The sequence below is a fragment of the Malaclemys terrapin genome, chromosome 18 (assembly GCF_027887155.1).
Source record: "Malaclemys terrapin pileata isolate rMalTer1 chromosome 18, rMalTer1.hap1, whole genome shotgun sequence".
Classification (NCBI taxonomy): Eukaryota; Metazoa; Chordata; order Testudines; family Emydidae; genus Malaclemys; species Malaclemys terrapin.
Window position 1 is genome coordinate 17,351,004 of NC_071522.1, and position 21,494 is coordinate 17,372,497.

A 21,494-nucleotide genomic window follows, 5' to 3' on the forward strand; every position below is an offset into this window, starting at 1 on the left:
AATGGTTCATCTGAACCTCTTGCCTCTGCATCATTGGGTTGGCCATCTTGTGAGATGCCTGTGTTGGCTGGGAATATTACAAGTTGAGTTGCACAAAACAATATTTCCACTAGGTTTCACACCGCAACGTTCCAATGCAGGGCTTGATCCTGCGACGAATGTTAAGCAGAGTTCCAAAGCAGATGCAAAGTACCTGGGGGAAAATTTTAATTGAAGGATTGGAGCAGGAGTGGCCAATCTGTGGCTCCGGAGCCATATGCGGCTCTTCAGAAGTTAATATGCGGCTTCTTGTATAGGCACCGACTCCAGGGCTGGCGCTACAGGTGCCAACTTTCCAATGTGCCAAGGGGGTGCTCACTGCTCTGCCACAGGCCCCACCCCTTCCTGCCCCTTCCCCTGAGCCTGCTATGCCCTCGCTCCTTCCCCCTCCCCCCCCTTGGCCGGCTGCATGCCACGAAACAGCTGATTGGGAGGTGCGGCGAGGCGCTGATCGGTGGTGGGTGGGAGGCGCTGGGAGCGGAGGGTGGGGAGCTGATGGCGGGGCTGCTGATGTATTACTGTGGCTCTTTGGTAATGTACATTGTAAATTCTGGCTCCCTCTCAGGTTCAGGTTGGCCACCCCTGGATTGGGGCACTAGTTTGGGGGGATTTGTGAGCCCTCAAATTTCTGTTTTCTACCAAGTTCAACAAAATTGGCTACCTTTTCACTGAGAATACAATTGCATTTCGAAGCTGCCTAATGAGCCGGTTTTTGACTCCTTAGCCATTTAAAGGTGCAGTACAGGGGCGGATACAGGGGTACATCTACCATAGTAATAAAATGCCCCAAACACTAGCATTCTTACTAGTCTCAGTTCCGCTCGTGCTGTTATCCTAAAGTCTGTGCATGACCGCTGCCTCTTCCAGAGAATTTAAGCACTTCTGCTTCTAGCTACAATCAGGAAGTTCAGAAGCAATGTGAAAATGAAAAAAAATGACTTGGGAAAAAATGAAAATGAAAAAAATAACTTGGATTTTTAACTGAACTTTAAAACAAACAAACAAACTTGTGACTTCAGTTCAGGCTCTAGGGAAAGGTTCAAGTTAATTCTTACTTTATCTGAATTTGTTATTCCTGAAACCTTCCCTCAGCCCAGATCTGGGATAGTTGTGTTTCCTAAACTGAAACACCAGAGCATCTCCGGTGTGCACCTGGAATGGTGTTTCTGTGTATGCCACATTCTGAATTCCTCTGTCTGGGCTTAGGCAAAGCAGCCTCCATTGATTTCAATAGGAAGTGGGCTTTGGTGACAGGTGAGTTGAGGAGGTTAGGTTTTGGACCCATATCAGGAAGCAGAGACAGTTCTGCATTATCTGCAAGTCACTTGCCATTTTTTCTCTCTAATCCATTTTAAAGGATTTGGTTTTGTAGCAATGAGGAATGATTGATCCCGTGATTAGGGCAGGCCACGGTTCACTTCTTTGCTCTGATACAGACCTCCCGTGACCTTAGCCAGGTCCTACAGGGACAGATTTTCAAAGGTATTTTGAGGCCTGAAAATGCCCGTAAGTGCCTAGTGAGATTTTCAAAAGCTTAGGTATTTCTGAGAATCTCACAAGAGCCCAGCTTTTTGTAGGTATCTAGGCATTGCTGCACTCAGCGTTGCAATGCCAAACTGATGCATCAGCCTAAGTCTTATTTTCCAAAGGGATTTAGGCACTTAGGAGCCACAATCCCATTGACTGTCAACTAAGTGCCTAAATCCCTTTGAAAAATGAAACTTTGGCTCCCAAAGGGGTTACACATCGCAACACTGAGCGCAGGAATGCCTTTAAATTCCTGGGACTTGGTGCCCACCTGCATCTCTAGGTGCCCAAATTCTTTTGAAAATCTGGCCCTTCTCCTCTCTCTGCCTCAGTTCCCCATCTGTAAAATGGAGATAACACTGCCCTGCCTCCCAGGTGGGTAGTGAAGATAAACGCATTTGATTGTGAGGCTCTCACTCAGATACTACAGTGCTGATGGCCATATAAGTACAATACATAGATCGATAATCCAGTGTTTTCTCTCTCGTCCTCTAGTAGCTGACCCAGAGAAAGGATAGAGGATATACAACCGCTGCTCATTATTGAAGATCTCCTTTACATCAAGTAGCAGAAGCTTGTGGGTTTTGGAGCAGAAGAATCAGGGACCTAGTCCTGGGTCCTCAGCGAAGGTGAGTCTGGTGATTTATTTTCATTTTGGTTCTTCTTGGCTTTTTCATGTGGATTTGTTTAAACTCAGGGTGTGTCCACCACTGCAATTGGTAGACATACCCGCACTAGCTCTGCTCGAGCTACCACCTAAAACTAGTGGTGTGGCTGCAGTGGCAGGAGCGGTGGCTCAAGTGGGATAGTATGCAGGTAATTAGCCTGAGACTTGGCCTGTCCCCCTGCAGCCACGTTGCTATTTTTAGATGCTAGTTCTGCTCAAGCCAGCGAGCGTACGTCTACCCCAGCTGAGAATCACGTCTCCCAGCTGCTGTCTAGTTGTACCCTAAGAAAGATGCTAATGTCCATAAGAGAGAACTCCAGATGGGAAAAAAAAATAAAGCCCCACTGTTCTGTTCTGCAAAATTCTCACCCGCTATTCTTGGAATTTGGTCAAAAACAAAATTTCAACCTCCTGGCTGCATATTACCATTAAATGTTTTAGAGTGATGTCATACTGGAAAAAGGTGGGGAGAGGATGGCTGCCAGAGCTGACTCTCTCCCTTTAAAGGGAACCCAAGCAAAGGTTTATGCAGATAGTTGGGTGACATTGAAAAGCTTCCACCTGCAAAAGGTCATGTGATGAATAAACTCATATTAACTGTGCCATAATAAAGCAGTCTAGCGCAACTCTCATGACAGTACAGAACAATGTTATATAAAGAGCCTTTTGGTATATACGGCCAATTGTTTTAGGGCACTGCACTCAGGAGACCTGTGTGCTGTTCCTAGCTCTGCCACTGACCTGCTAGGTGACCTGGGGGCAAGTCACTTCACTGCTCTGTACCTCAGTTTCCCCATCTGTAAAAGGGAGATAGACAGATACTGACCTTCCTTTGTAAAGTGGTTTGAGACCTATGGGTGAAAAGGGTTACGTACTAAGAATTCTCAGTAGATTAGAAAGTCACTCATATTAAATACTAAAACAAACAATGTCAACTAAGTGTGTGTGTGTGCGTGCGCATGCTCTTAGATCATGCATTGTGACTGCTACAGTAGACACTAGGGAATCTATTCAGTTGCTTTCCCGTTTAAATAGAAAAGCTGTCTATGTGACAACTCAACCAGGCAAGCATGCTTTATATCTAATGCATTTGCTGGAAGTGGTCACACGCTGTTCCTGAAAAATATCTCCTCTATGTAGATAACTCAGCACGGTGTTAATGATGTGAAGTGGGATGAGGATAAACACCAGTCACCTTCCCCTCATGAAACTTCAGAATACCTGTTTTTGGGTGCAATCTGGTCCATTCTAACTTGCTCTTTGGAAGTATATTGATGAGGTCATGTCTGTCCATGATGATTTTGCGGAGCGAGAGTGACTCCATCGCAAGCAATGAAAGTACCCCAACCTTCTGCTCCATCAGTTTTTATTAGGGTCCCCCTCCAAGCACTGCCTTCAATGCCATAATGATATGAGCATCAGCTAGTTATTGGGTATCATTTTCAAAAGTGGGTCAATGATTTAGGAGCTTATGTCCCATTTTCATATGTGACTAGTGATTTTTCAGTGCCTGAATTTTGGACGCCGAAATTGAGATGCCTTAAGGAGGCCTGATTTTTTCAGAGCATGGGTGATGACACCTTCACGGTGTCTCAGGTAGGGCACTCAAAGTCACCATTCACCTTTGAAAATCTTGGCCCATGTCCCATTTTCAAAAGTGATTTAGTAGCCTGGTTTTTTTTGAAAGTCAATAGGACTGAAGGCATTTTTGAAAATGCGACTTAAGCACTTAAATGACTTAGGAGCCTTTGAAAATGTTACTTTTTCTATTAACTACATGCTCAAGAATCTTAATTTCAAGTGATTCCCTGGACACTGCTGTGCAAGGCTTTCAGCGTGGCCTATCAGCCAAAGAATGAAAAACCTAGCAACAATTACATTGTTTTCTATATTTGCATCATTTAAGTATTAGCAGAAATGATGACACACTGCGGAGCTGGCAGTAAATTTGTTACTGATGCCATCTGTAAGAGCCTCCCACTCATGATGCTAAAATTAAATTTACTTAACTGTTTGTTTTACGTTTCTATGCGGGGCTGCCTCCCGAGCCAGCCTAACCCGCACCAGAACATGGATCATTGCTCAAACCGTACAGCACGACAGACCTGCTAGGAACTATATCATAGCCCCATACCAAAATGAATATTTCTCCTTCATATTTTTCTCACCAAAGATGATAGGATATCAGTCCTGGTGTTGGACAGTAGAGTATTTGTTCTTGTTTCCCTTCCTTTCAATATTCCCAGGTACATACAGTGTAATGCAGACTCTTTACAGGTATTGTCCACTTCTGTTAACAGTGTGCAGAGTTACCAAATCTCATGACTTGTGATAGGGGACTTAGGGTCTTAACTCCCATTGATTTACAATGGGAGTTAGGCACTTAACCTGCTTAGATGCTTTCGTAAATCCAACTGTCTGCATTGGTACCTTTAGGTTCTTCAATACTTCTGTAAATCTGACCCTTGTTTTACTTGAAGGTTCAGCTCCTGGTCCTTTCTAACGTGCACATTCAGGAACACATGACCTGTCACTAGGCACGCTATTAATGAGGGATGCCCTTCATAGTCTTCAGTATTGCCTGCCTCAAGTGGTCAAATATCATGAGCCTGAGACCACTAAATATTGCTTAAAAGATTAGCTTAAAATAATGAGGGTTGTTTTTTTTTTTTCTTTTAAAGTTGGGTTCTTTTTATTTACCTTGTGCTTTTTGAGTCTTTAGTGTGCATTTGCTTCCTGTCTCTTTGTTCTGTTTGTACAGCACCTAGCACACTGGGGTCTTGGCCTGTGTCTGTGGCTCGTAGGTGCTATGATAATACAAATAATAGAAATCATCATCTTCAGTCTTAGCTCCGCAGCCATGATGGCTAGAAACTGGCTTTTTATTATTTTTAAAATGGAAAGCCAAGGTTGTCCTGCAAGAGGATGATTCCAGCAGCTGGGGCTTTTAGAAAAACATGGAAAAACTGCAAGACTCACCATAAAATTGTGAGGGATCACAACACTGAGTCTTTAAACTTCCTTTGTTGCCTGTAGAGTTCAGGTGAGTTTCAAGATCATCTGCTTTATGCACATGCAGAGTATTACACGGGAATGAATAGTGCATAGCCTCAGACATTCTGAGCATCTCCTCCTCCTGTCATTGGAACTGCCAGTATTTCACACCCTTATCTTTGGTTTGGGGGAGGAAAATTCATTGTACCTTGCAAATCCTGCAAGGTTGATAAGACTATAACTGGGGAATGCAAATAAAATGTAATATGACAACTAGGGAGCTGTTGTTTTGTGGTGTTACTATATAATCACTGGTTCTGCCATCCTTAGCAACACGTCCGTCAGCAAATGCACCATTTTCAAATGGCTGGCTACACCTCTGCGGGGAAGGGCGGTTAGGGAGGTATCCTTGTTTTTGTTCCCTCCCCGTCCCATTTGCAGTGGGTCACTTTTGGTAAATAAATAATACTCAGAGATACTAAAAACCCAACCAAGCCTCAGTCTCCAACCCAAGCAGGCTTTCCTGAAGCGAGCCAGACCTGGAGGAGCCCAGGTTAATTTGACAATGTTTTTTAGGAAAGAGCCCCAGCTGTGTTGCTTGGCATGGGATTGATGCTTTTTTTGGCCTTTGAATTTCCTCTTTTTTCCAATTGAAGCGTCATGCTGTGAGAGCTCCCAGGAAGGAGACAAGCTGCTATGGGAGATGGTTTCTGCGGCAGTCATTGGTATCCCGAGCTCTATCTCTCCCCCCCACTCCTCCTACAATCACATGTGGTCCCTTTGCTCTCCCACATGCCTGGCCGAGTGTGGCATGGATGAGAACCCGGCTCAGTGCAGAGGGAGGTGGGTTTGGAAGGCCTGGATTGTGCTTGCTTTATGGAATTGGTTTCTCAGTTATTTTGTTAATGACATTCGTGGCTCACATTTGCTTTTGAATCCCTGGTTGTTCCTAGAGCCTCAGGTAGGGATGATGGCCAGAAGTGCCTTTTCCTTTCTGCAGTTCACTAGGAGCTTGAGGCTTTCCCACTCAGATGTGGACCTGCCAAGGGTATTCACACCTTTGTCACCTCTAGAGTAGATTATTGCAGTGGGTTCCATATGGAGTTCCCACTGAGAAAGCTATAGCTGGTGCAGAATGCAGCCTCGCACACATTTCACATGCCACATATTTAATCTGTTCCTTATGGTTTCCACTTTGCTTCTGGGGGCAATTCAGGGTGTTGATTTCAACCTGGTTAGTCCCGTGTAGTTTGATTCCCTGCAGCTTGGGACCCATCTCTCTCCATAAACACCATTTCAATGGTTGAGCTCAGCTAGGATGTGTCGGCAGATTGTCCATCACTAGGAAGCGCAGACGAGTAGAGGCAGAGCACTGTTGGTGGAAGATCCTCTATCCTGGAACTTGGTTCCTCTGTCAGTCCAATGGTTAGAGCCGAAGTGAGTTGACTTGGGTGCAGTGTGAGCTCGATCTTGTTCCTGAGTTGGAGTGGCTGGGAAAGTTGTGTGGACACTTGTTTAATTCTCAGTAGATAATTGGTCATGTGAGAATAGGGCTCTTATTATCGTTCCTGCACGCAGAGGTGTTGTGATGCATACATTTTACACACTTGCAAATGAAGTGACAAATAGTGTGGCAGTAGAACCAGGAGTGTGCCTACACCAGACTGCCACGGCTGAGTCAACCTGTTTGATTCCCCCCCTACTCTCCCTCTAACTAATCCATCATCCTTTTAGCAAGGCTGAAGTCAGACGTTCTATTTTTGCTTTCAAAACCTTGGTCCTTGATTTTTGTGGCCCGATGTTTCCCCAGCACTCTGACTGCAGCCTGGAGGCAGCATCATGACAGGAATGTACTCCTTAATTCCCTGTGGAATAAGCGGTGTGGAGTTAGGTGAGGAAAAGAGCCCTTCCCACTAGCCAACCTAACCAGCTTCTGTGCTGCCTTTGGGCTACAGCATCCAGCAACGCTCACACGTGCTGGGGAGCACTTACTTGTGCCAGAAACTCCCATCAGCTTCCACCGGGATTTATGGAGCTTCCATATGCGGCATTGATTTCAATGGGTTGACTTATGTGAGTAAGTGTTCACCAACATAACAGGCCCTTGAAAATACATGCACCTGCACAGGATATTTCAGAGATTTGCATTGGTTGAAGAGCCACCTTGGGTACCTTGGGAAAATCACGTACATTCTCTTTTCCATCTATAGTGACCTGTGTTTGCCCCCATTATCCCCTACCCTTCCTTTGCACCCCCGCTCCCCATGTCTTTCAGTAATCCATGAGCTGCCAGCTGCACTTAACCTGCAATGCTGAGTATTACATGTGAATGACTAGCGCATATCCTAAATCCAGGTTAAAGAGCCATCCCTGCCATCTGCTAGGATTGAAAGGTTAATCTAGCCACCATGTCCTGGCTCTTTGGCCTCTCTGCGGAGACTGAAAACATACGGCCAGATCCCCAGCTGGTGTGAACCGGCGTAGTTCTGATTTCCACCAGCTGCGGATCTGGCCCATGCAGCATGTCAACAGTAGTGTGATGTCTTTAACAAAATGGTTTGTCATTTTAGAATAAAATGACATTTAATTCATGCCCAGTGACAAAGCCAGCCAGAGTTTGTATACAAAATGGTAGGTGGGTTTCATAAATATGTTTTGCCTACATAGGTAAAAATCAAGGTTTTCAAAAATGGCTGGTGATACTAGATGCCGAACCTGAGACACCTTAAAATGGCCTGAGTATCAGAGAGTGCTGAGCACCCATCCTTTAAGTTATTTGTTTTGTGGGAGTAGCTAGGCACATCAGTCATGGACCCATTGCGCTAGGCGCTGTACAAACACTGAACAAAAGACCAACCGTGCCCCAAAGAGCTTACAGTGTAAGTCAGGGTCTGTCAAGTTAGGTTCCCAAAACTTGAGTCACTCAAAATCTCTAGCAGTCTTGCATCTCCCAAGAATTTATTCCCAGTCTTGCAGTACGGTGTGTTTTTTCTTAAAGCCCCAATTCTTGGGGGTCACATGAACATGTGAGAATCTCATCTTTCATTTTTGTTTTAAAAGGTAAGTTTCTAGCCCTCATGGTTACTGATAGAGGATTAAAAGCATGAACCTTAAAGACTCAAGGCCAATAAAAAGAACCCAACTTAAAAAAAAAAAATCAGTCATGATTTGGGGGAGCCTGGATCGCGATTTCTATATACTTGGGTTTGGCAATACTGCACTAGTCATTTGGACAAGTTCTCAAACTAGAAAGACACCTTGAAGGGTGGTGAAATTTACTCGGCAGGGGGAAGACCCTTGCATTTTTTATTAACTTCCATGTGTAGTTGAACTTACTCAGATCGACACCACCGAGTAATCAGGATATAGAGACTAGATCAGAATCGCCAATCATTTTTTTTGACTCAATAACAGAACCATTATCAAAAGGAACAAAGCAATTTTGCCTGTTCTCAACTTGGGAAGCCAAAAGGTTTTCCTGTACTTATAGTTTATATCTATACTTGGCATTTGATTGATCTAATCTTTGCAGGGAAGAGGAGCAAAGAAACCAACACCAGTACATTCTGCCTTTAACCAACACACTTGTTATGTTGTGCATGGGTAGCTTTACATATATATTTGGAAAGAGAGAGTGATAATCCATTTTTTCTGGACTACCTGCAACACACACGCTCCCTCATAAGGTTGAATGCTATAATTATAGTAGCAACAGAGAGCAGATCCATCTATAGATTTAGATAAAGACCATTTACATTTTGATGGCAGGGACCCTCTTTTTATTCTGTGTTTGTACAGCACCTAGTACAATGGGATCATGACTGGGCTTCTATGTGCTACCACAATGTTGTTGTTCACATAAGTTACCCCGAAGACTTTCAGAACCCGAGCCAAAGCCAAAAGACATCATGCTTGACAATTACTATCCCTAAGGTAGCATGAGCTGCTGCAGAGAACCATGACTTCACTGACCCCGCAGCAACATCTTTCGAATATGGGCAGCTGAGCATCCATTAGACTAATTTCACATAATCCCCCGAAGGGCCAGAAGCTGGTGAAGACACTTACACCTCTACCTCGATATAACGCTGTCCTCGGGAGCCAAAAAATCTTACTGCGTCATAGGTGAAACCACGTTATATCGAACTTGCTTTGATCCACCGGAGTGCGCAGCCCTTCCTCCCCCCACCCCACCCCCGGAAGCACTGCCTTATATCCTTATAATTCATGTTATATCGGGTCGCATTATATCAGGATAGAGGTGTAGTTACTATGGACCAGATTCAGCCCTGAACCCATGAAAAGCTCTATAGCCCATCACCAACCATCTGAGCCACTTGCTGTTTTAAAGCAAGAACTAGATAAAAAATTCCTCCTCCACTTAAAATTAGGGCTTTTCTTTGGTAGGACCAGGCCTGTGGGCATTGAAAGAGTCCTTCATTAAGTTAGCCAGTCTGTCTTCTCTCGCTTGCCCCATCACTGAACACAATCAATCCTGGATCCAAAGTTCTTCTAGTTAATACGTCCTATGGACAGTTTTTTGTACGTCAATATAAAATAAACATCCTCCCCTGGAGGTGACTACAAGTGCGACTTGGCTGAGTTGTATTTTTGCCTATGGGCTTCCCTTCCTCGGAACAGAGGGGTTTTTTGCAAGTTTATCTGGTTGTGTTTTGCTCAGTACACAAGCCCGTAAGAAAGAGGAAGGAAGCAGACACCACTGGGCTTGATACACGGTTAAAAATAGCAGTGCTCACTCGGCCGGGGATCCCGTGTTTGCTAAAGGTCATTTCTCTAAGCCCTGCAGTTGAAAATAAGCCACTGAGCTTCCTGTTCGGGCTCATTTGTGACATGTTTGCCAATGGCAAGAAACCCTTCGCAAACTCTGTTTAATACCAGGCAAGATTTTATTTGCTACCCTCACGCTCTTCTTTCCATCTTATTCCTGGCATCCTTTCTCAGGGCCAGATTGTGATAACCAGTGACGGTTGCCTTGCATTGGTAGCACCTTTCTCTTCCATTAACATCAGTAGGGCCCGTGGAGAAGTAAGGTACCACTCACCATGAGGACGGATGTTATTATCTCATTGATTCCTTGTATTTTGCTGTTGGTCTGTCTCTACCCATCTGTTTTCTGTTGTCTGATACTTTCATTGTAAGCTCTTTAGGGCAGGCACTACCTTTTTAGTTCTGTTTGTACAGCACCTAATGCAGGGGGTTCTGGTCCATGACTGGGGCTCTTAGGTCCTATGATAATACAAATAATTAATAATAATAATATTGCAAATTGGCCTTTACCAGGAAGAGGTCTGTGGTCCTCCCTTACCTCTCTAATGGTGTAGCTACCAACTGGTGCAGGAGTCTGAAAAATTAGTGACTGGTTTCAGAGTAGCAGCCATGTTAGTCTGCATCCGCAAAAAGAACAGGAGTACTTGTGGCACCTTAGAGACCAACAAATTTATTTGAGCAAAAGTTTTTGTGGGCTACGGCCCACTTCATCGGATGCATAGAATGGAACATATAGCAAGAAGATATTTATACATACAGAGAACATGAAAAGGTGGAAGTTGCCATACCAACTCTGAGGCTAATTAATTAAGATGAGCTATTATCAGCAGGAGGAAAAGAAAACTTTTGTAGTGATAATCAAGATGGCCCATTCCAGACAGTTGACAAGAAGGTGTGAGGATACTGAACATGGGGAAATAGGTTTAATCTGTGTAATGACCCAGCCACTTCCAGTCTCTATTCAAGCCCAAGTTAATGGTATCTATTTCCCCATGTTATGTATCCTCACACCTTCTTGTCAACTGTCTGGAATGGGTCATCTTGATTATCACTACAATCCTCATTTTCATAGATAGGGAACAGGGGTTCCCCTCTGATGGAAGGAGCAGGGGGAGAAGGCGGCCTCAGCCCTCAGAACATACAACTTTCCTGAGTTGCAGGTGTATTCCTGAACTCATGGCTCAGAGTGGGAACTTGCACGGAAGGGCATTGCATACAAGTTAACACTGTCTTGGTGAGCACTAACTTGTGCTGGTTTATCTGAATGTCTTTGAGGGAAGGGCAGATCTTATGCAGTGTGTCCAAACGGCCTTCTTCTAAGGACTCGGTTTTATTTCCTCAAGGAAATCCCCACTTCTCTCCCCTGCAAACCCTTCCTTTCCCCTCCCTAGTACAGTTCTACTGTGAGCTGCATCGGAGACCTGGGCTGACAAGCTTCAGCCGAGGAACTTCCTGATGACAAATGGTGCATTGCTACCTGTGATGCTACTCCGGGTGGGGGAAGAGAAAGAGTGGATGAAGAAAGGGGATGAGAGATGGGCAAGGAGGAGGAGGACAGCCCAAGCAACATTTACAGTTCAATGTATTATTAGTCATCACTGGCACTGACTAGCGAGTCTCCTAAGTAACCAGCAGAGTGAATCATTTATAGCTGAACGCTTCCAGTTCCCCCCCAACATTCCAAACTTTCCACACCAGGAAAGGCAGCTTGAAAAAAAAAAAACACACACGCATTCAAATCGCAAAAAATAACATTAATAAATTGTCATCCAGTGCAGCTTTCCAGCAACTAAGCATCACGCTTGCTCCTTTCTCTCACTGTGACTGATGTATGGCCACTCACCAACCTAATTCAAAGCGAGACAGTAGTTGAATCAATAGCTGGATGCAGATCCTTGAAAGACTAGTCATTTTAGTGTGTGATTTACTCCTGGAAGCAACCGCATGAGGCTAGTTCTTAGTAGGCAGCATTCCTATCACCAAAAAAAGCAAGCATCAACACTAGTTGGCCAATGGCAGGCCAACTCTTGGCAGACTCAGTGGAGAAACCAAGAATGGCATGGACCAGCGGTAGGCAACCTATGGCATATGTGCTGAAGGCGGCATGCAAGCTGATTTTCAGTGGCACTCATGCTGCCCAGGTCCTGGCCACTGGTCCGGGGGGCTTTGCATATTAATTTAATTTTAAATGAAGCTTCTTAAACATTTTAAAAACCTTATTTGCTTTACATACAACAATAGTTTGTTTATATATTATAGATTTACAGAAAGAGACCTTCTCAAAACATTGAAATGTATTACTGGCACGCAAAACCTTAAATTAGAGTGAATAAATGAAGACTCGGCACACCACTTCTGAAAGGTTGCTGACCCCTGGCATGGACAATGCAGACTGAACCACGCTCTCAATCAGAGATGGGTAGTGTTCACCTGTTCCAGGACTGAGGCCAGCTTACTGTCCTTGCTGGCTAGACGATCTGTTGTGTGGCTACAGGATGACAATTTCCAGTGCTCTGATGAGCAGACAGTTTATTCAGGCTCTGCTCCCTGCTTGACAACATATCTAGTAGTGAGCAGAACTCGTCTTCACTTGGATGAAAACGGATGTTCTCTGGATCTCCTTGGAGAGCCTGAATGGGCAGTATTTTATGTTGTTAAAATAGTCTTCCTTATTGACTCTGAAGGGTTTTGGATCAAGCCCCATGTGAGACGGGTTTGGTCCATAATCTCTCAGAATGCTGGACATCCGTTAGAAATAAAATCCTAGCCCTGAATCCGAATGGTATAATGTTTAGTCAATCCTCAGATTTTCAGTTCAGACATTTTTCTCTGCAGGAAAAGCAATATCGAAGAGGAAGAGCCCTTTCTTAATGTCCATAATAACATGGGAGGAGGTTTACTGCACGTGAACTGGGGGAGAACTGTTTAATGCGTGACGCACTCACTGTGGGAGAAAAGGGTAAGTGAACAAACGGCACAGGCGTGGAATGATCACAGGAAATAGGAATGCCACTGCCAGCTTAATAATAATCATGTCATCTTATGTTAGCATCTAACAGCAAACAGAAGAGCCGGGAGCTCTTCTGATTCCAATCTTGAACTGAAATATGGTGCAACCGGTTTTATTCTGCATAGTTTTATGACCGAGAGTGAGTTGCAATGGCCTCGAAAGAGATTCCCACCTCCTTGGATTAGGCCTTTTGTTTTTGAGCATGTCATGAAGCATTTCTCCAGAATGAAGTAGCTTTAGATATTTTCCCCTGTCCCTCAACTAGACAGAATTGCTGTATTGGAAAAAAAATTCAAAGGAGAAGGGGGATTTGGGGAATTAACTGTATACTCGGGAAGCTGAAATGAAGTGTGTGGTTGGCAGAGGAGGGACAGGGTTGTTAGATGACTTCGAATTTACAAGCTAAGGGTCCAGTCCTGCAGTTCTTACTTGCTCACTACTTCCTTTTGAATTCAACGGAAACATGATCTGAGTGAGGATTGTAGAATTAAGCCCTAAAAGTATGTGGCAGGAGAAAATTACCTGGGAAAGATGACAAGGATGAGCTACAGTAAAATAAAAGCCTGCTGAATCTATACCCATCCTTCAAACCAGAATTTTTTTGCTGACATCCCTTGAAGTTTGGTTAACTTTTTATTTTATTCCTTGTCGTACACATCCGCATTTCCTCTGCAGCAGCACAGGTGCCAGAATACCACGAAATAGGCAATTTTCTCGGTGTTTCCAGAAAGTATTACTTTATTCCCAGTTTAGGGGAACAAAGCTAGAGCACTGTGTGGATATAAAATTTGTATCTGTATCTGATCCGTGACTGTATCTGTATTTGTACAAATTTGTATCTGTATCTGATCTGATTCACAAACATGGGCTGTGGATATAAAGCAGATATCTGCAGATTTGCAGAGCTCTAAAAAAAGAGACAACAGCCCAATCTTATGAAGATTGTATTGTCCACGGGGCAAGGACTACAGCTTCTGTCCAAAGCCTGTTGGGAGTCTTTCCATTGACTTCAATGGGCTCGCATCAGGCTCCATGTGCCTGATGCTCTCCTTAAATTGTTTTTACACCAGTATCACTCCATTGAATTCAATAGAATTATTCCTGATTTACTCTCAATATAACGAAGATTGGAATCAGACCCTCATGTAAGATTTTTGTCTTGAATGGAGCCCCGCTTATTGCCGGTACTTAACAAACCAGAAATGGGTGGTGGTGGTTGTTACTATTACCTGATGCTGTCTATTCATATCATGTTCGTCACCCTGGTGTCAGAATATACATTAAGGTTTATTTTAAAAACATTTTCTTTTCTCTTTTTAATAAGTATGTTAAGTTTCTCTACCTTCTGCTTCAGGTTTTAAAAAAGTGATTATAGTGGGTTCTGGGCCAGCTGCCGAGAAAGCTCAGTCTCTCATGCTCACGGAGCTTGCCCTTGTGGCTGGCTGTTCCAGCGGAATGCAGCTGTCATTTACTGTTCGGCTGCTATCTGCTGTAATAATGTAGAGTTTAAATTGGAATTACTGTTTTATGGCTGGTTTTACAACTAACATTTTTTCCCCACTGGCCACTGTTGAACTGACTAATTTACTGCTTAAGGTTGCTGATTATATTTACTTATTGATGAATTATTAGCGGGGCTGGTACAATAGGGCTGCCTATTATTAAGGTTGCCATAATCAGACCCTATTTTCAGTTGCTTATAACTTTCCCAAACTTTAACCCTTTGGGATGAAATTTTACACGCCGAGTGTCTGCCTCGGAATGACGGTTTTTGGAAAATTTCAGTCAAAACGGTTCAGCTGTTTGAAACCATTGTTTTGCTCATGTATTTAAAAATAAAAATACAAATTCTGGCACCCTTTCCTTTAAACTGCTCTCGCGCTCCCATGCCTTGAAGAAGGGATATGAAATTTGGCAGGGGGCTGGCCTTTGTGTCAGGGCTGTGCCTTTTGCTATCCCTGTGAAAACCCACCCAGACGTGGCCAAGTTTTAAGCTTTTGAAAAGTAGCAGATCACACATGCTCTGTAAAGACTTGCTAGAACTTAGCTGAAATCTCCACAGAGTCCTCCTTACTAACCTCTCCTTACTAAGCATGCTCAATCCTCTTGCAGCTCCTACCCGTGACTAAACTTCACATGTCATCCTCACAGAGCGACTGAGTATACTGCAGGCTACAGCTCTGGCTATTCAGAATGACTTGCCCTGTAATGGCTGCGTCTAGCTGCCACTGAAACTGAGAGCAGAGAGCCTGTCTCGATTGTTCTGTCAGTGAGCCCGCTACAGACACCCAGGTGGTGCCTGATTCAAATGCAGAGGAGACAAAAGTTGGTCTGGATGGGCGGAGGGAAAAGAGTAGGTTGGGATAAGGAGTCTGTTAATACTGGGACTGGAGAAAGGAGAGAGAAATTGGGACTAAGGCTGGCTGGAAAAGGAGACTGAAACTAGGAACTAGGTGGGGGGAACTTGGGGTGGGGTGGAAGGGAGACATTCAATCAGGAGCTGGGAGTGTGAGGGAAGAACTGGGCCCAGCTGGGCAAAGGGACTGGGATAAGGAGCTTGGGGTGGGGAAGAGCCAGGACTGGGATAATTTGGAGGGGGTGGGGCACAATGTATCATACTGGGGGAAGCTGGCAGAAGAGTGTGTGTTCACTAGAGCACGCTCCCCTCCAGAGCCTGGAATGGAACCAAAGGTTCCTGAGTCTCGCCATTCCTCTGCAGTCAGCAACTGTCTGTGAAACCCCCTGGCAAAATGTGGGTCTGCTTCCCCACACAGTGGATGACAACCTACTATTGCTATCATGTATTCTGTTAGCTTAAGTGGCAGAGATCTGTGCAGTGGACCAGAAGGTTCTAACTCTACTGATGACCAATGGTGGGTGTCAATATGATGCTAGATGATGGAATTTGTGTATTTGCAGTTTGATTTTTTTTAAACTTAGGAAATCTCTCTCTCTCTCTCTCTCTCTCTCTCTCACACACAAAACACAAACACCACCAAAAAACCACATCAACCCATAGACCATTATTAAGTTGGCAAAGTCAAGCCTTCAAAAGTTAGGAAATGGCAGGATAAAGTTGACTGTGCACCTTTAATTCAGCCCCCTTGTGCGTATGCAGTGAGATACTGTCTTTAAATACATGTTCCCGTGCTTTTCGCACAGACCTCTGTCTCATTCTAGGCACAGGCTGGATCTGGTCCGGGGATGAATCAGGGCTGTATAGTAAAGGAGGTGGCCTCACTTGTTGCAGACATTGGAAGCGGTGTATCGTTTGAAGTACTGGGTACAAGCAGGTCTAGGCCCACGCAAAATTAAAAGGTCTTTGCTCAATTAAGGGGGGGAAACCACTGATCCCTGAATTACTGGGGATAACAAATGAAAAAACAGTGGGAGTGGGGTCAAAGGTTGAAAACCAGAGATCTAGAGCAGGCTACTGAGCAGAGGACCCCCCCCCCCCCCCCCGACCGCACCCTCAGTGGGAGCTAGGGAGTCAGTGGACACAGCCCAGAGAAACTCTGGCCAGAGATGGGATCATATGAGGGATTGGAAATAGGACCCCCAGTTGCAGAGCACCCCTCCCCCATTGGAAGTTGTGTAATGAATGAGGCAGGGATTGCAGGAAGAGAAAGGAGGATCTCCTGGTTAATGTAGTTGAATGCTGCCCTAGGGAACTGGACTCTATCTTTGCCTCTGGCACGGTTCCTAGGTGATGCTGGGCAAATCACTTAGCCATATTTTTCACAGGTGGTCACTAATTGTGTGTTCCTCATTTGCTGGGTCCCTGACTTGATATCCTGTGGTTTGATTTGCAGAAATGCTGAGCACTCTCAGGTCCAGCTGCAGCCAATGGGAGCTATGCTTTGGACATCCAAAGTGGTACATAATGCTAAATACTTTGAAAAATCATGTCCTACTTGTCTCACATGGGGCACCCAAAATTAGTGGAGACTTTTTACCTTCATCTCTGTGGCTCGGTTCCTTGCCTGTAAAATAGGGATAATACCAGCCCTTAACCTCAGAGGGGCATTGTGAAAATAAATTAATGTTTGTGAAACATCCGTATACTAGAGTAATGCGCTCCATAGAAAAGCCCATGAGGAAGTTAATTCTGTCTTCGGAGCATATTTTCAATAATGTACAATAAATAGAGCTTGGGGCTATACACTGAACAACAAGGAGAAAACAAAACATTAAATATCTGCTCATTCAGGGAGCATGGAACATCGTGTAAAGACTGCACCCTGAGCATATGCACAATGGGAGAGAATTAAGGTTGCATCAGATGCATAATACAAAAAAAGTGTTCTGTGAATGTTTGAATTTGTAAATTATTTTGCTTCTGCTGTGTTTGCACATTTATGATGTTCACTGTCCATGAATATTTGAGCCGGTGGGCCAGATCCTCAGCTAATGCAAAGCAGCGTTTTGTTCCATTGATTCCAGTGTTACCTTGATTTACATCAGCTGCGGGTCCAGCCCTAGGACACTACTGCCAGGAATGCCCACAGCAGTAGTACATTTTAGCAATTATTGCAAAATATTCTACAGAAAATTGTGACTGGTAACCATGAGTATTCACACCAGGAACCATAGTAGTTACCTTTTATCATCCAAGGAACAGAATAAAAGCATGATCGATGTCTTATCAAATACTCAATATCTAATAGTCATGGTGAGCTGCTTGGGAATGAGCTACACTCTAAGAATTATTGGCAGAAATTATTTGAAAAATATGAATGGCTCCCTGGGAGAAAGAACTCCATTAGGAAGGAGTAGATTCTAAGATCATAGGGTTGAGTTGAGCCCTGAGCTGACAAATGAAATGTTAAGTCCCCCAACTCATTTAGTTTGGACAGTATGATATGATGGCCTATTCGCAGCACTGATTATCTTGCTTTTCCCTTAGGTGATAGTTGGAGTTTGTTCCCACCTTCCACTGCTCTGTGAGCAGTAAAGAATGCAATGGCAGCCAACGTGCTTTTCCTGAGAGAAGCAGGATGGGGTCATCTTTACAAGGGCACAGTTTGGCTTCCTCCACATGCAGCTTTGGAGCAGAAGCAGAGCACAGGAGTTGTTGGACTGTGGGATTGATGGGGTATAGCAACATGTAAATTTAGATGAGGGTTTACTGGAAAAAAATGAAAGACTTTTCCCAAGGGTTTTCTTTCTAGCTTTCTCTCCTCTGTCTTGGTGCCTGCAAGCCTCTTTGAGAAATCAGCAACTGTTTCTGTATAAGGTGTGACCAAACAACGTCTAACCAAATGCCGAGAGACAATGAGTCAAATTGGGTAATGTTTCATCTTCACTGATTCCCTGAAAATGGGCATAAAAATCCCATGCTGTTTGGAAATGTATCCAGGGTCCTCCAACCCACAGTGCACGTCAGAGCAATTGTCACGCTGTTCAAGAACCATCCTCCTTGCTGTCTTCACTGGCATTTACTAGTTCCTTGAGAACTTCAGATTATGTTTCCCAAGGGCAAGGGCGTAGTCATTGTTCTACATCACCCTACAATTAGTGCGGACAAGGAAAAAAAACAACCAACCCCCACCGTATAAGTCTGTGAGGAGGCAGAGGAAATATGACACTTCTTTTGCTAATTAGAGACCAGAATGTACATTGCTGATTCCATCAGTGAGCCTACGGAGGTGCTGGAACTTTCATCTGAAAGTGATGCTTGCTATGAACAAGTCACTTTTTTCTTATTAAAAGTAATTCTCCAGGCTTCCCACTTCTATTCTATACTCCCTATTCTCTCTCTTTATTATATTCAGTTATATCCTCTTCCTATGGCCTGATACTGAGAGAAGTAACACTCATCTACCATTACAGTTGGGTTCTTCCAGTCACCCGTGGCAGTTGTCAATCCTCAGCACCTTTCTGAGATCAAGATCCTTAGTCTATCTGCTCTATAAGGCCCATATCTTGTGTGGTGCTGTGCTCGACTGCTGTTGATTTAAATCTAACCCCTAATTCAATGACTTCAGTGGGAATTGCAAGTGTGCTGGTTCAGGCCTTACTTCTTCCTGGCTTTTGCTGCTGTTCTATACCACGCCTTCCTTGTCTTATCTCCATCTGCCATTTTATGATATATGTGTAACCCCCTATACTGAGCCCTTGTAATGAGATATAGAATCTGTTAAGCACTTGTATTACCTTTGTATTAAGGATAATATGTAACCATCAATTTTATTCTATGCAGATTTATTTGCTTCTGCATTTACATCCAGCTGATGTGCCAACAACTGAACTGATCAGTTTTTATCCTGCAAAGACTTAACGGGGAGGCTTAACTGGCACGGGCAGTATTTCCCTTGAGTTCAGTGGAGTTGTGAAGTTACAGGTGCATAAGCCTTTGCAGCCCTGAGGGCATCACTAGACAGTTCCTTCCCCAGCAGGCTTTTTGTGATGCATCTGGTAAATATGGAGCCCGAGGGTAGGATTTTCACAAGCACGCAGCTTTGGTCACACTTTGCTCCCATGGAGGGCAATAGCTGCTGCGTTAGGAGAATGCTGAATGTTTTTGAAAATCCTACCCTGAAATATTGAAGACCAACGAGCATGGCCTCGAAAGGGTGTAGCTTTATCCTCTATCGCTGCTGCCACTGCCACCCTCTGTTTACAGCTGCCTTCTTCTGCAGGCCGCTAACCCATCCTGTGGTCAATGAATTAACAAGGTCAGAGAGGTTTCCTTGTGTGGCTGTGCTACATAGCTTCTACCACAAGTGAAGGGCTGGTTCTTCCGTTGGGGTGAGACAGAGCTCACTACTCCTCACCCTGCTTGAAGAGGAAGTTGTCATGTAAAAAGAAAAGTGTTTTGTCCATTTAAAAATGAGAAGGGGGGGGGTGCTTTAAATAGGAAGTTTGAGGCAATGCAATAACTTTGCTAATGCAGCTTTGGCTCCCTGCAACTTCGAGGCAGGAACTGTCACAATTCCCACCTGCGGTGGATGTATCAGAAGGCTTACACGAGACTAATTCATTGAGGACCCCCCCCCCATTGTTGCTCGGTAAGGGCTAAGGTGATCCCAGACAGGAAGCGAAGGCTTTATAACCAATCCCCAAATCACTTTCCAATCCCCACCACGAACGAGCTCCCTCTAGAAAATGCAGATTTGAAAGCCTGGCCTCGCCAATCACAGAAGGACAGGAAGGTGTGTGGGAGGGGCAGAGCCAATCAGGAGGTGGCAGGTAGCTTGTGAATGGGGGTGGTGGGGATTTGAAGCTCAGCCAGGCATGGGGGGGGGGGGGGGGGAGACTCTCGATAATCCCCCGGCTGCGCACCCGGGAGGGGCACCGCGCGCAGAGACCTTAGTCAGGCAGGCGGAGTGGGGAGGCTGTGGGCAGCACCCCGGGGAGAGGGGCACCGCGCGCAGAGACCTTAGCCAGGCAGGCGGAGTGGGGAGGCTGTGGGCAGCACCCCGGGGAGAGGGGCACCGCGCGCAGAGACCTTAGCCAGGCAGGCGGAGTGGGGGGGCTGTGGGCAGCACCCCGGGGAGAGGGGCGGCTCCCCGGGCTCAGCATCGTGCGGCTCTGGCGGCGGGGGGAAGTGACTTGGTGCGAGGGGCTGGGCAGGGCTCTGAGCAGCGGGGCGCGCAGGCTGTCGCCTCGGCGGAGGGCAGGGCTGCTCCGGGAGGAGGCGGAGTCGGACCCGGGGCCGGGCTCACCTTCCAGCAGAGGGAGAAAAGGTGCCGCGCTGGAGGCAGGGAGGACCGAGCCCGGGGAACTTTAAAGCGGACTCGACTTCTCCTCTGGGAGCTGCTGCAACGCAGGTCCTCCCACCCCGCCACCAACTTCTGCGCGCCCCCCAACACCCCGGCTCCCCACCAGCCCCCCAAAGCTGCTGTCCCGGCTCCCCGACCAGCTGTCCCCCAACACCCAGGAGCTGCTGCACCCCGACTCCCCCCGCTCCCCGGCCAGCTCCCCCCCAACACCCAGGAGCTGCTGCACCCCGACTCCCCCGCTCCCCGACCAGCTGCCCCCCAACACCCAGGAGCTGCTGCACCCCGACTCCCCCCGCTCCCCGACCAGCTGCCCCCCAACACCCAGGAACTGCTGCACCCCGACTCCCCCCGCTCCCCGACCAGCTGCCCCCCAACACCCAGGATCGGCTCCCCCCGCTCCCCGTCCGCCTGAAGTCCAGCGGCTGCAGCGTCCCGGCCCCGTCTCTCGGCGCAGCCCGGCGGCCCCGGGGCATGGAGAACGCGCACAGCTCGCCGGCGGCCGCGGTGCTGCAGCGCTTCGGGGTGCAGGAGAGCTGCGGGCTGAGCCCCGAGCAGGTCCGCCGGAGCCGGGACAAGTACGGACCCAATGGTGAGTCTGCGCCGCGCGCGGCGGCCCGGGTCACCTGTGTGCCTGGGGGCAGGGAGCGGGTTGGGGGTGTCTGAGGGGGGAGTAGAGGGTTTGGGGGTATATGGAGGATGGGAGTACAGGGGGAAGGAGGTGGGGGTATTTGAGGGGGGAAAGGGG

At 46.0% G+C, this 21,494-nt stretch overlaps 1 protein-coding gene and 1 long non-coding RNA gene across 4 annotated transcripts in view; both read left to right on the forward strand.

Annotated features, from left to right (window-relative positions):
- Positions 1-2,067: 2,067 nt before the first annotated feature.
- On the forward strand, positions 2,068-19,151 carry LOC128825816 (uncharacterized). The gene is made up of 3 exons (XR_008442741.1): positions 2,068-2,195; positions 12,851-12,974; positions 17,932-19,151. It is a non-coding gene; the product is annotated as an uncharacterized LOC128825816 (long non-coding RNA).
- A 1,409-nt stretch (positions 19,152-20,560) lies between these two features.
- ATP2A3 (ATPase sarcoplasmic/endoplasmic reticulum Ca2+ transporting 3) overlaps positions 20,561-21,494 on the forward strand; it is a 140,391-nt gene continuing 139,457 nt past the window's right edge. For 2 of the 3 annotated variants that reach the window (XM_054008028.1, XM_054008029.1), the window contains exon 1: positions 20,563-21,338. In XM_054008028.1, the coding sequence (XP_053864003.1) occupies positions 21,221-21,338 (118 nt within the window). In that variant the 5' untranslated portion in view covers positions 20,563-21,220. Of the gene's footprint in view, positions 21,339-21,494 lie in introns of all 3 variants that reach the window. The other variant, XM_054008027.1, reaches the window with a different exon arrangement.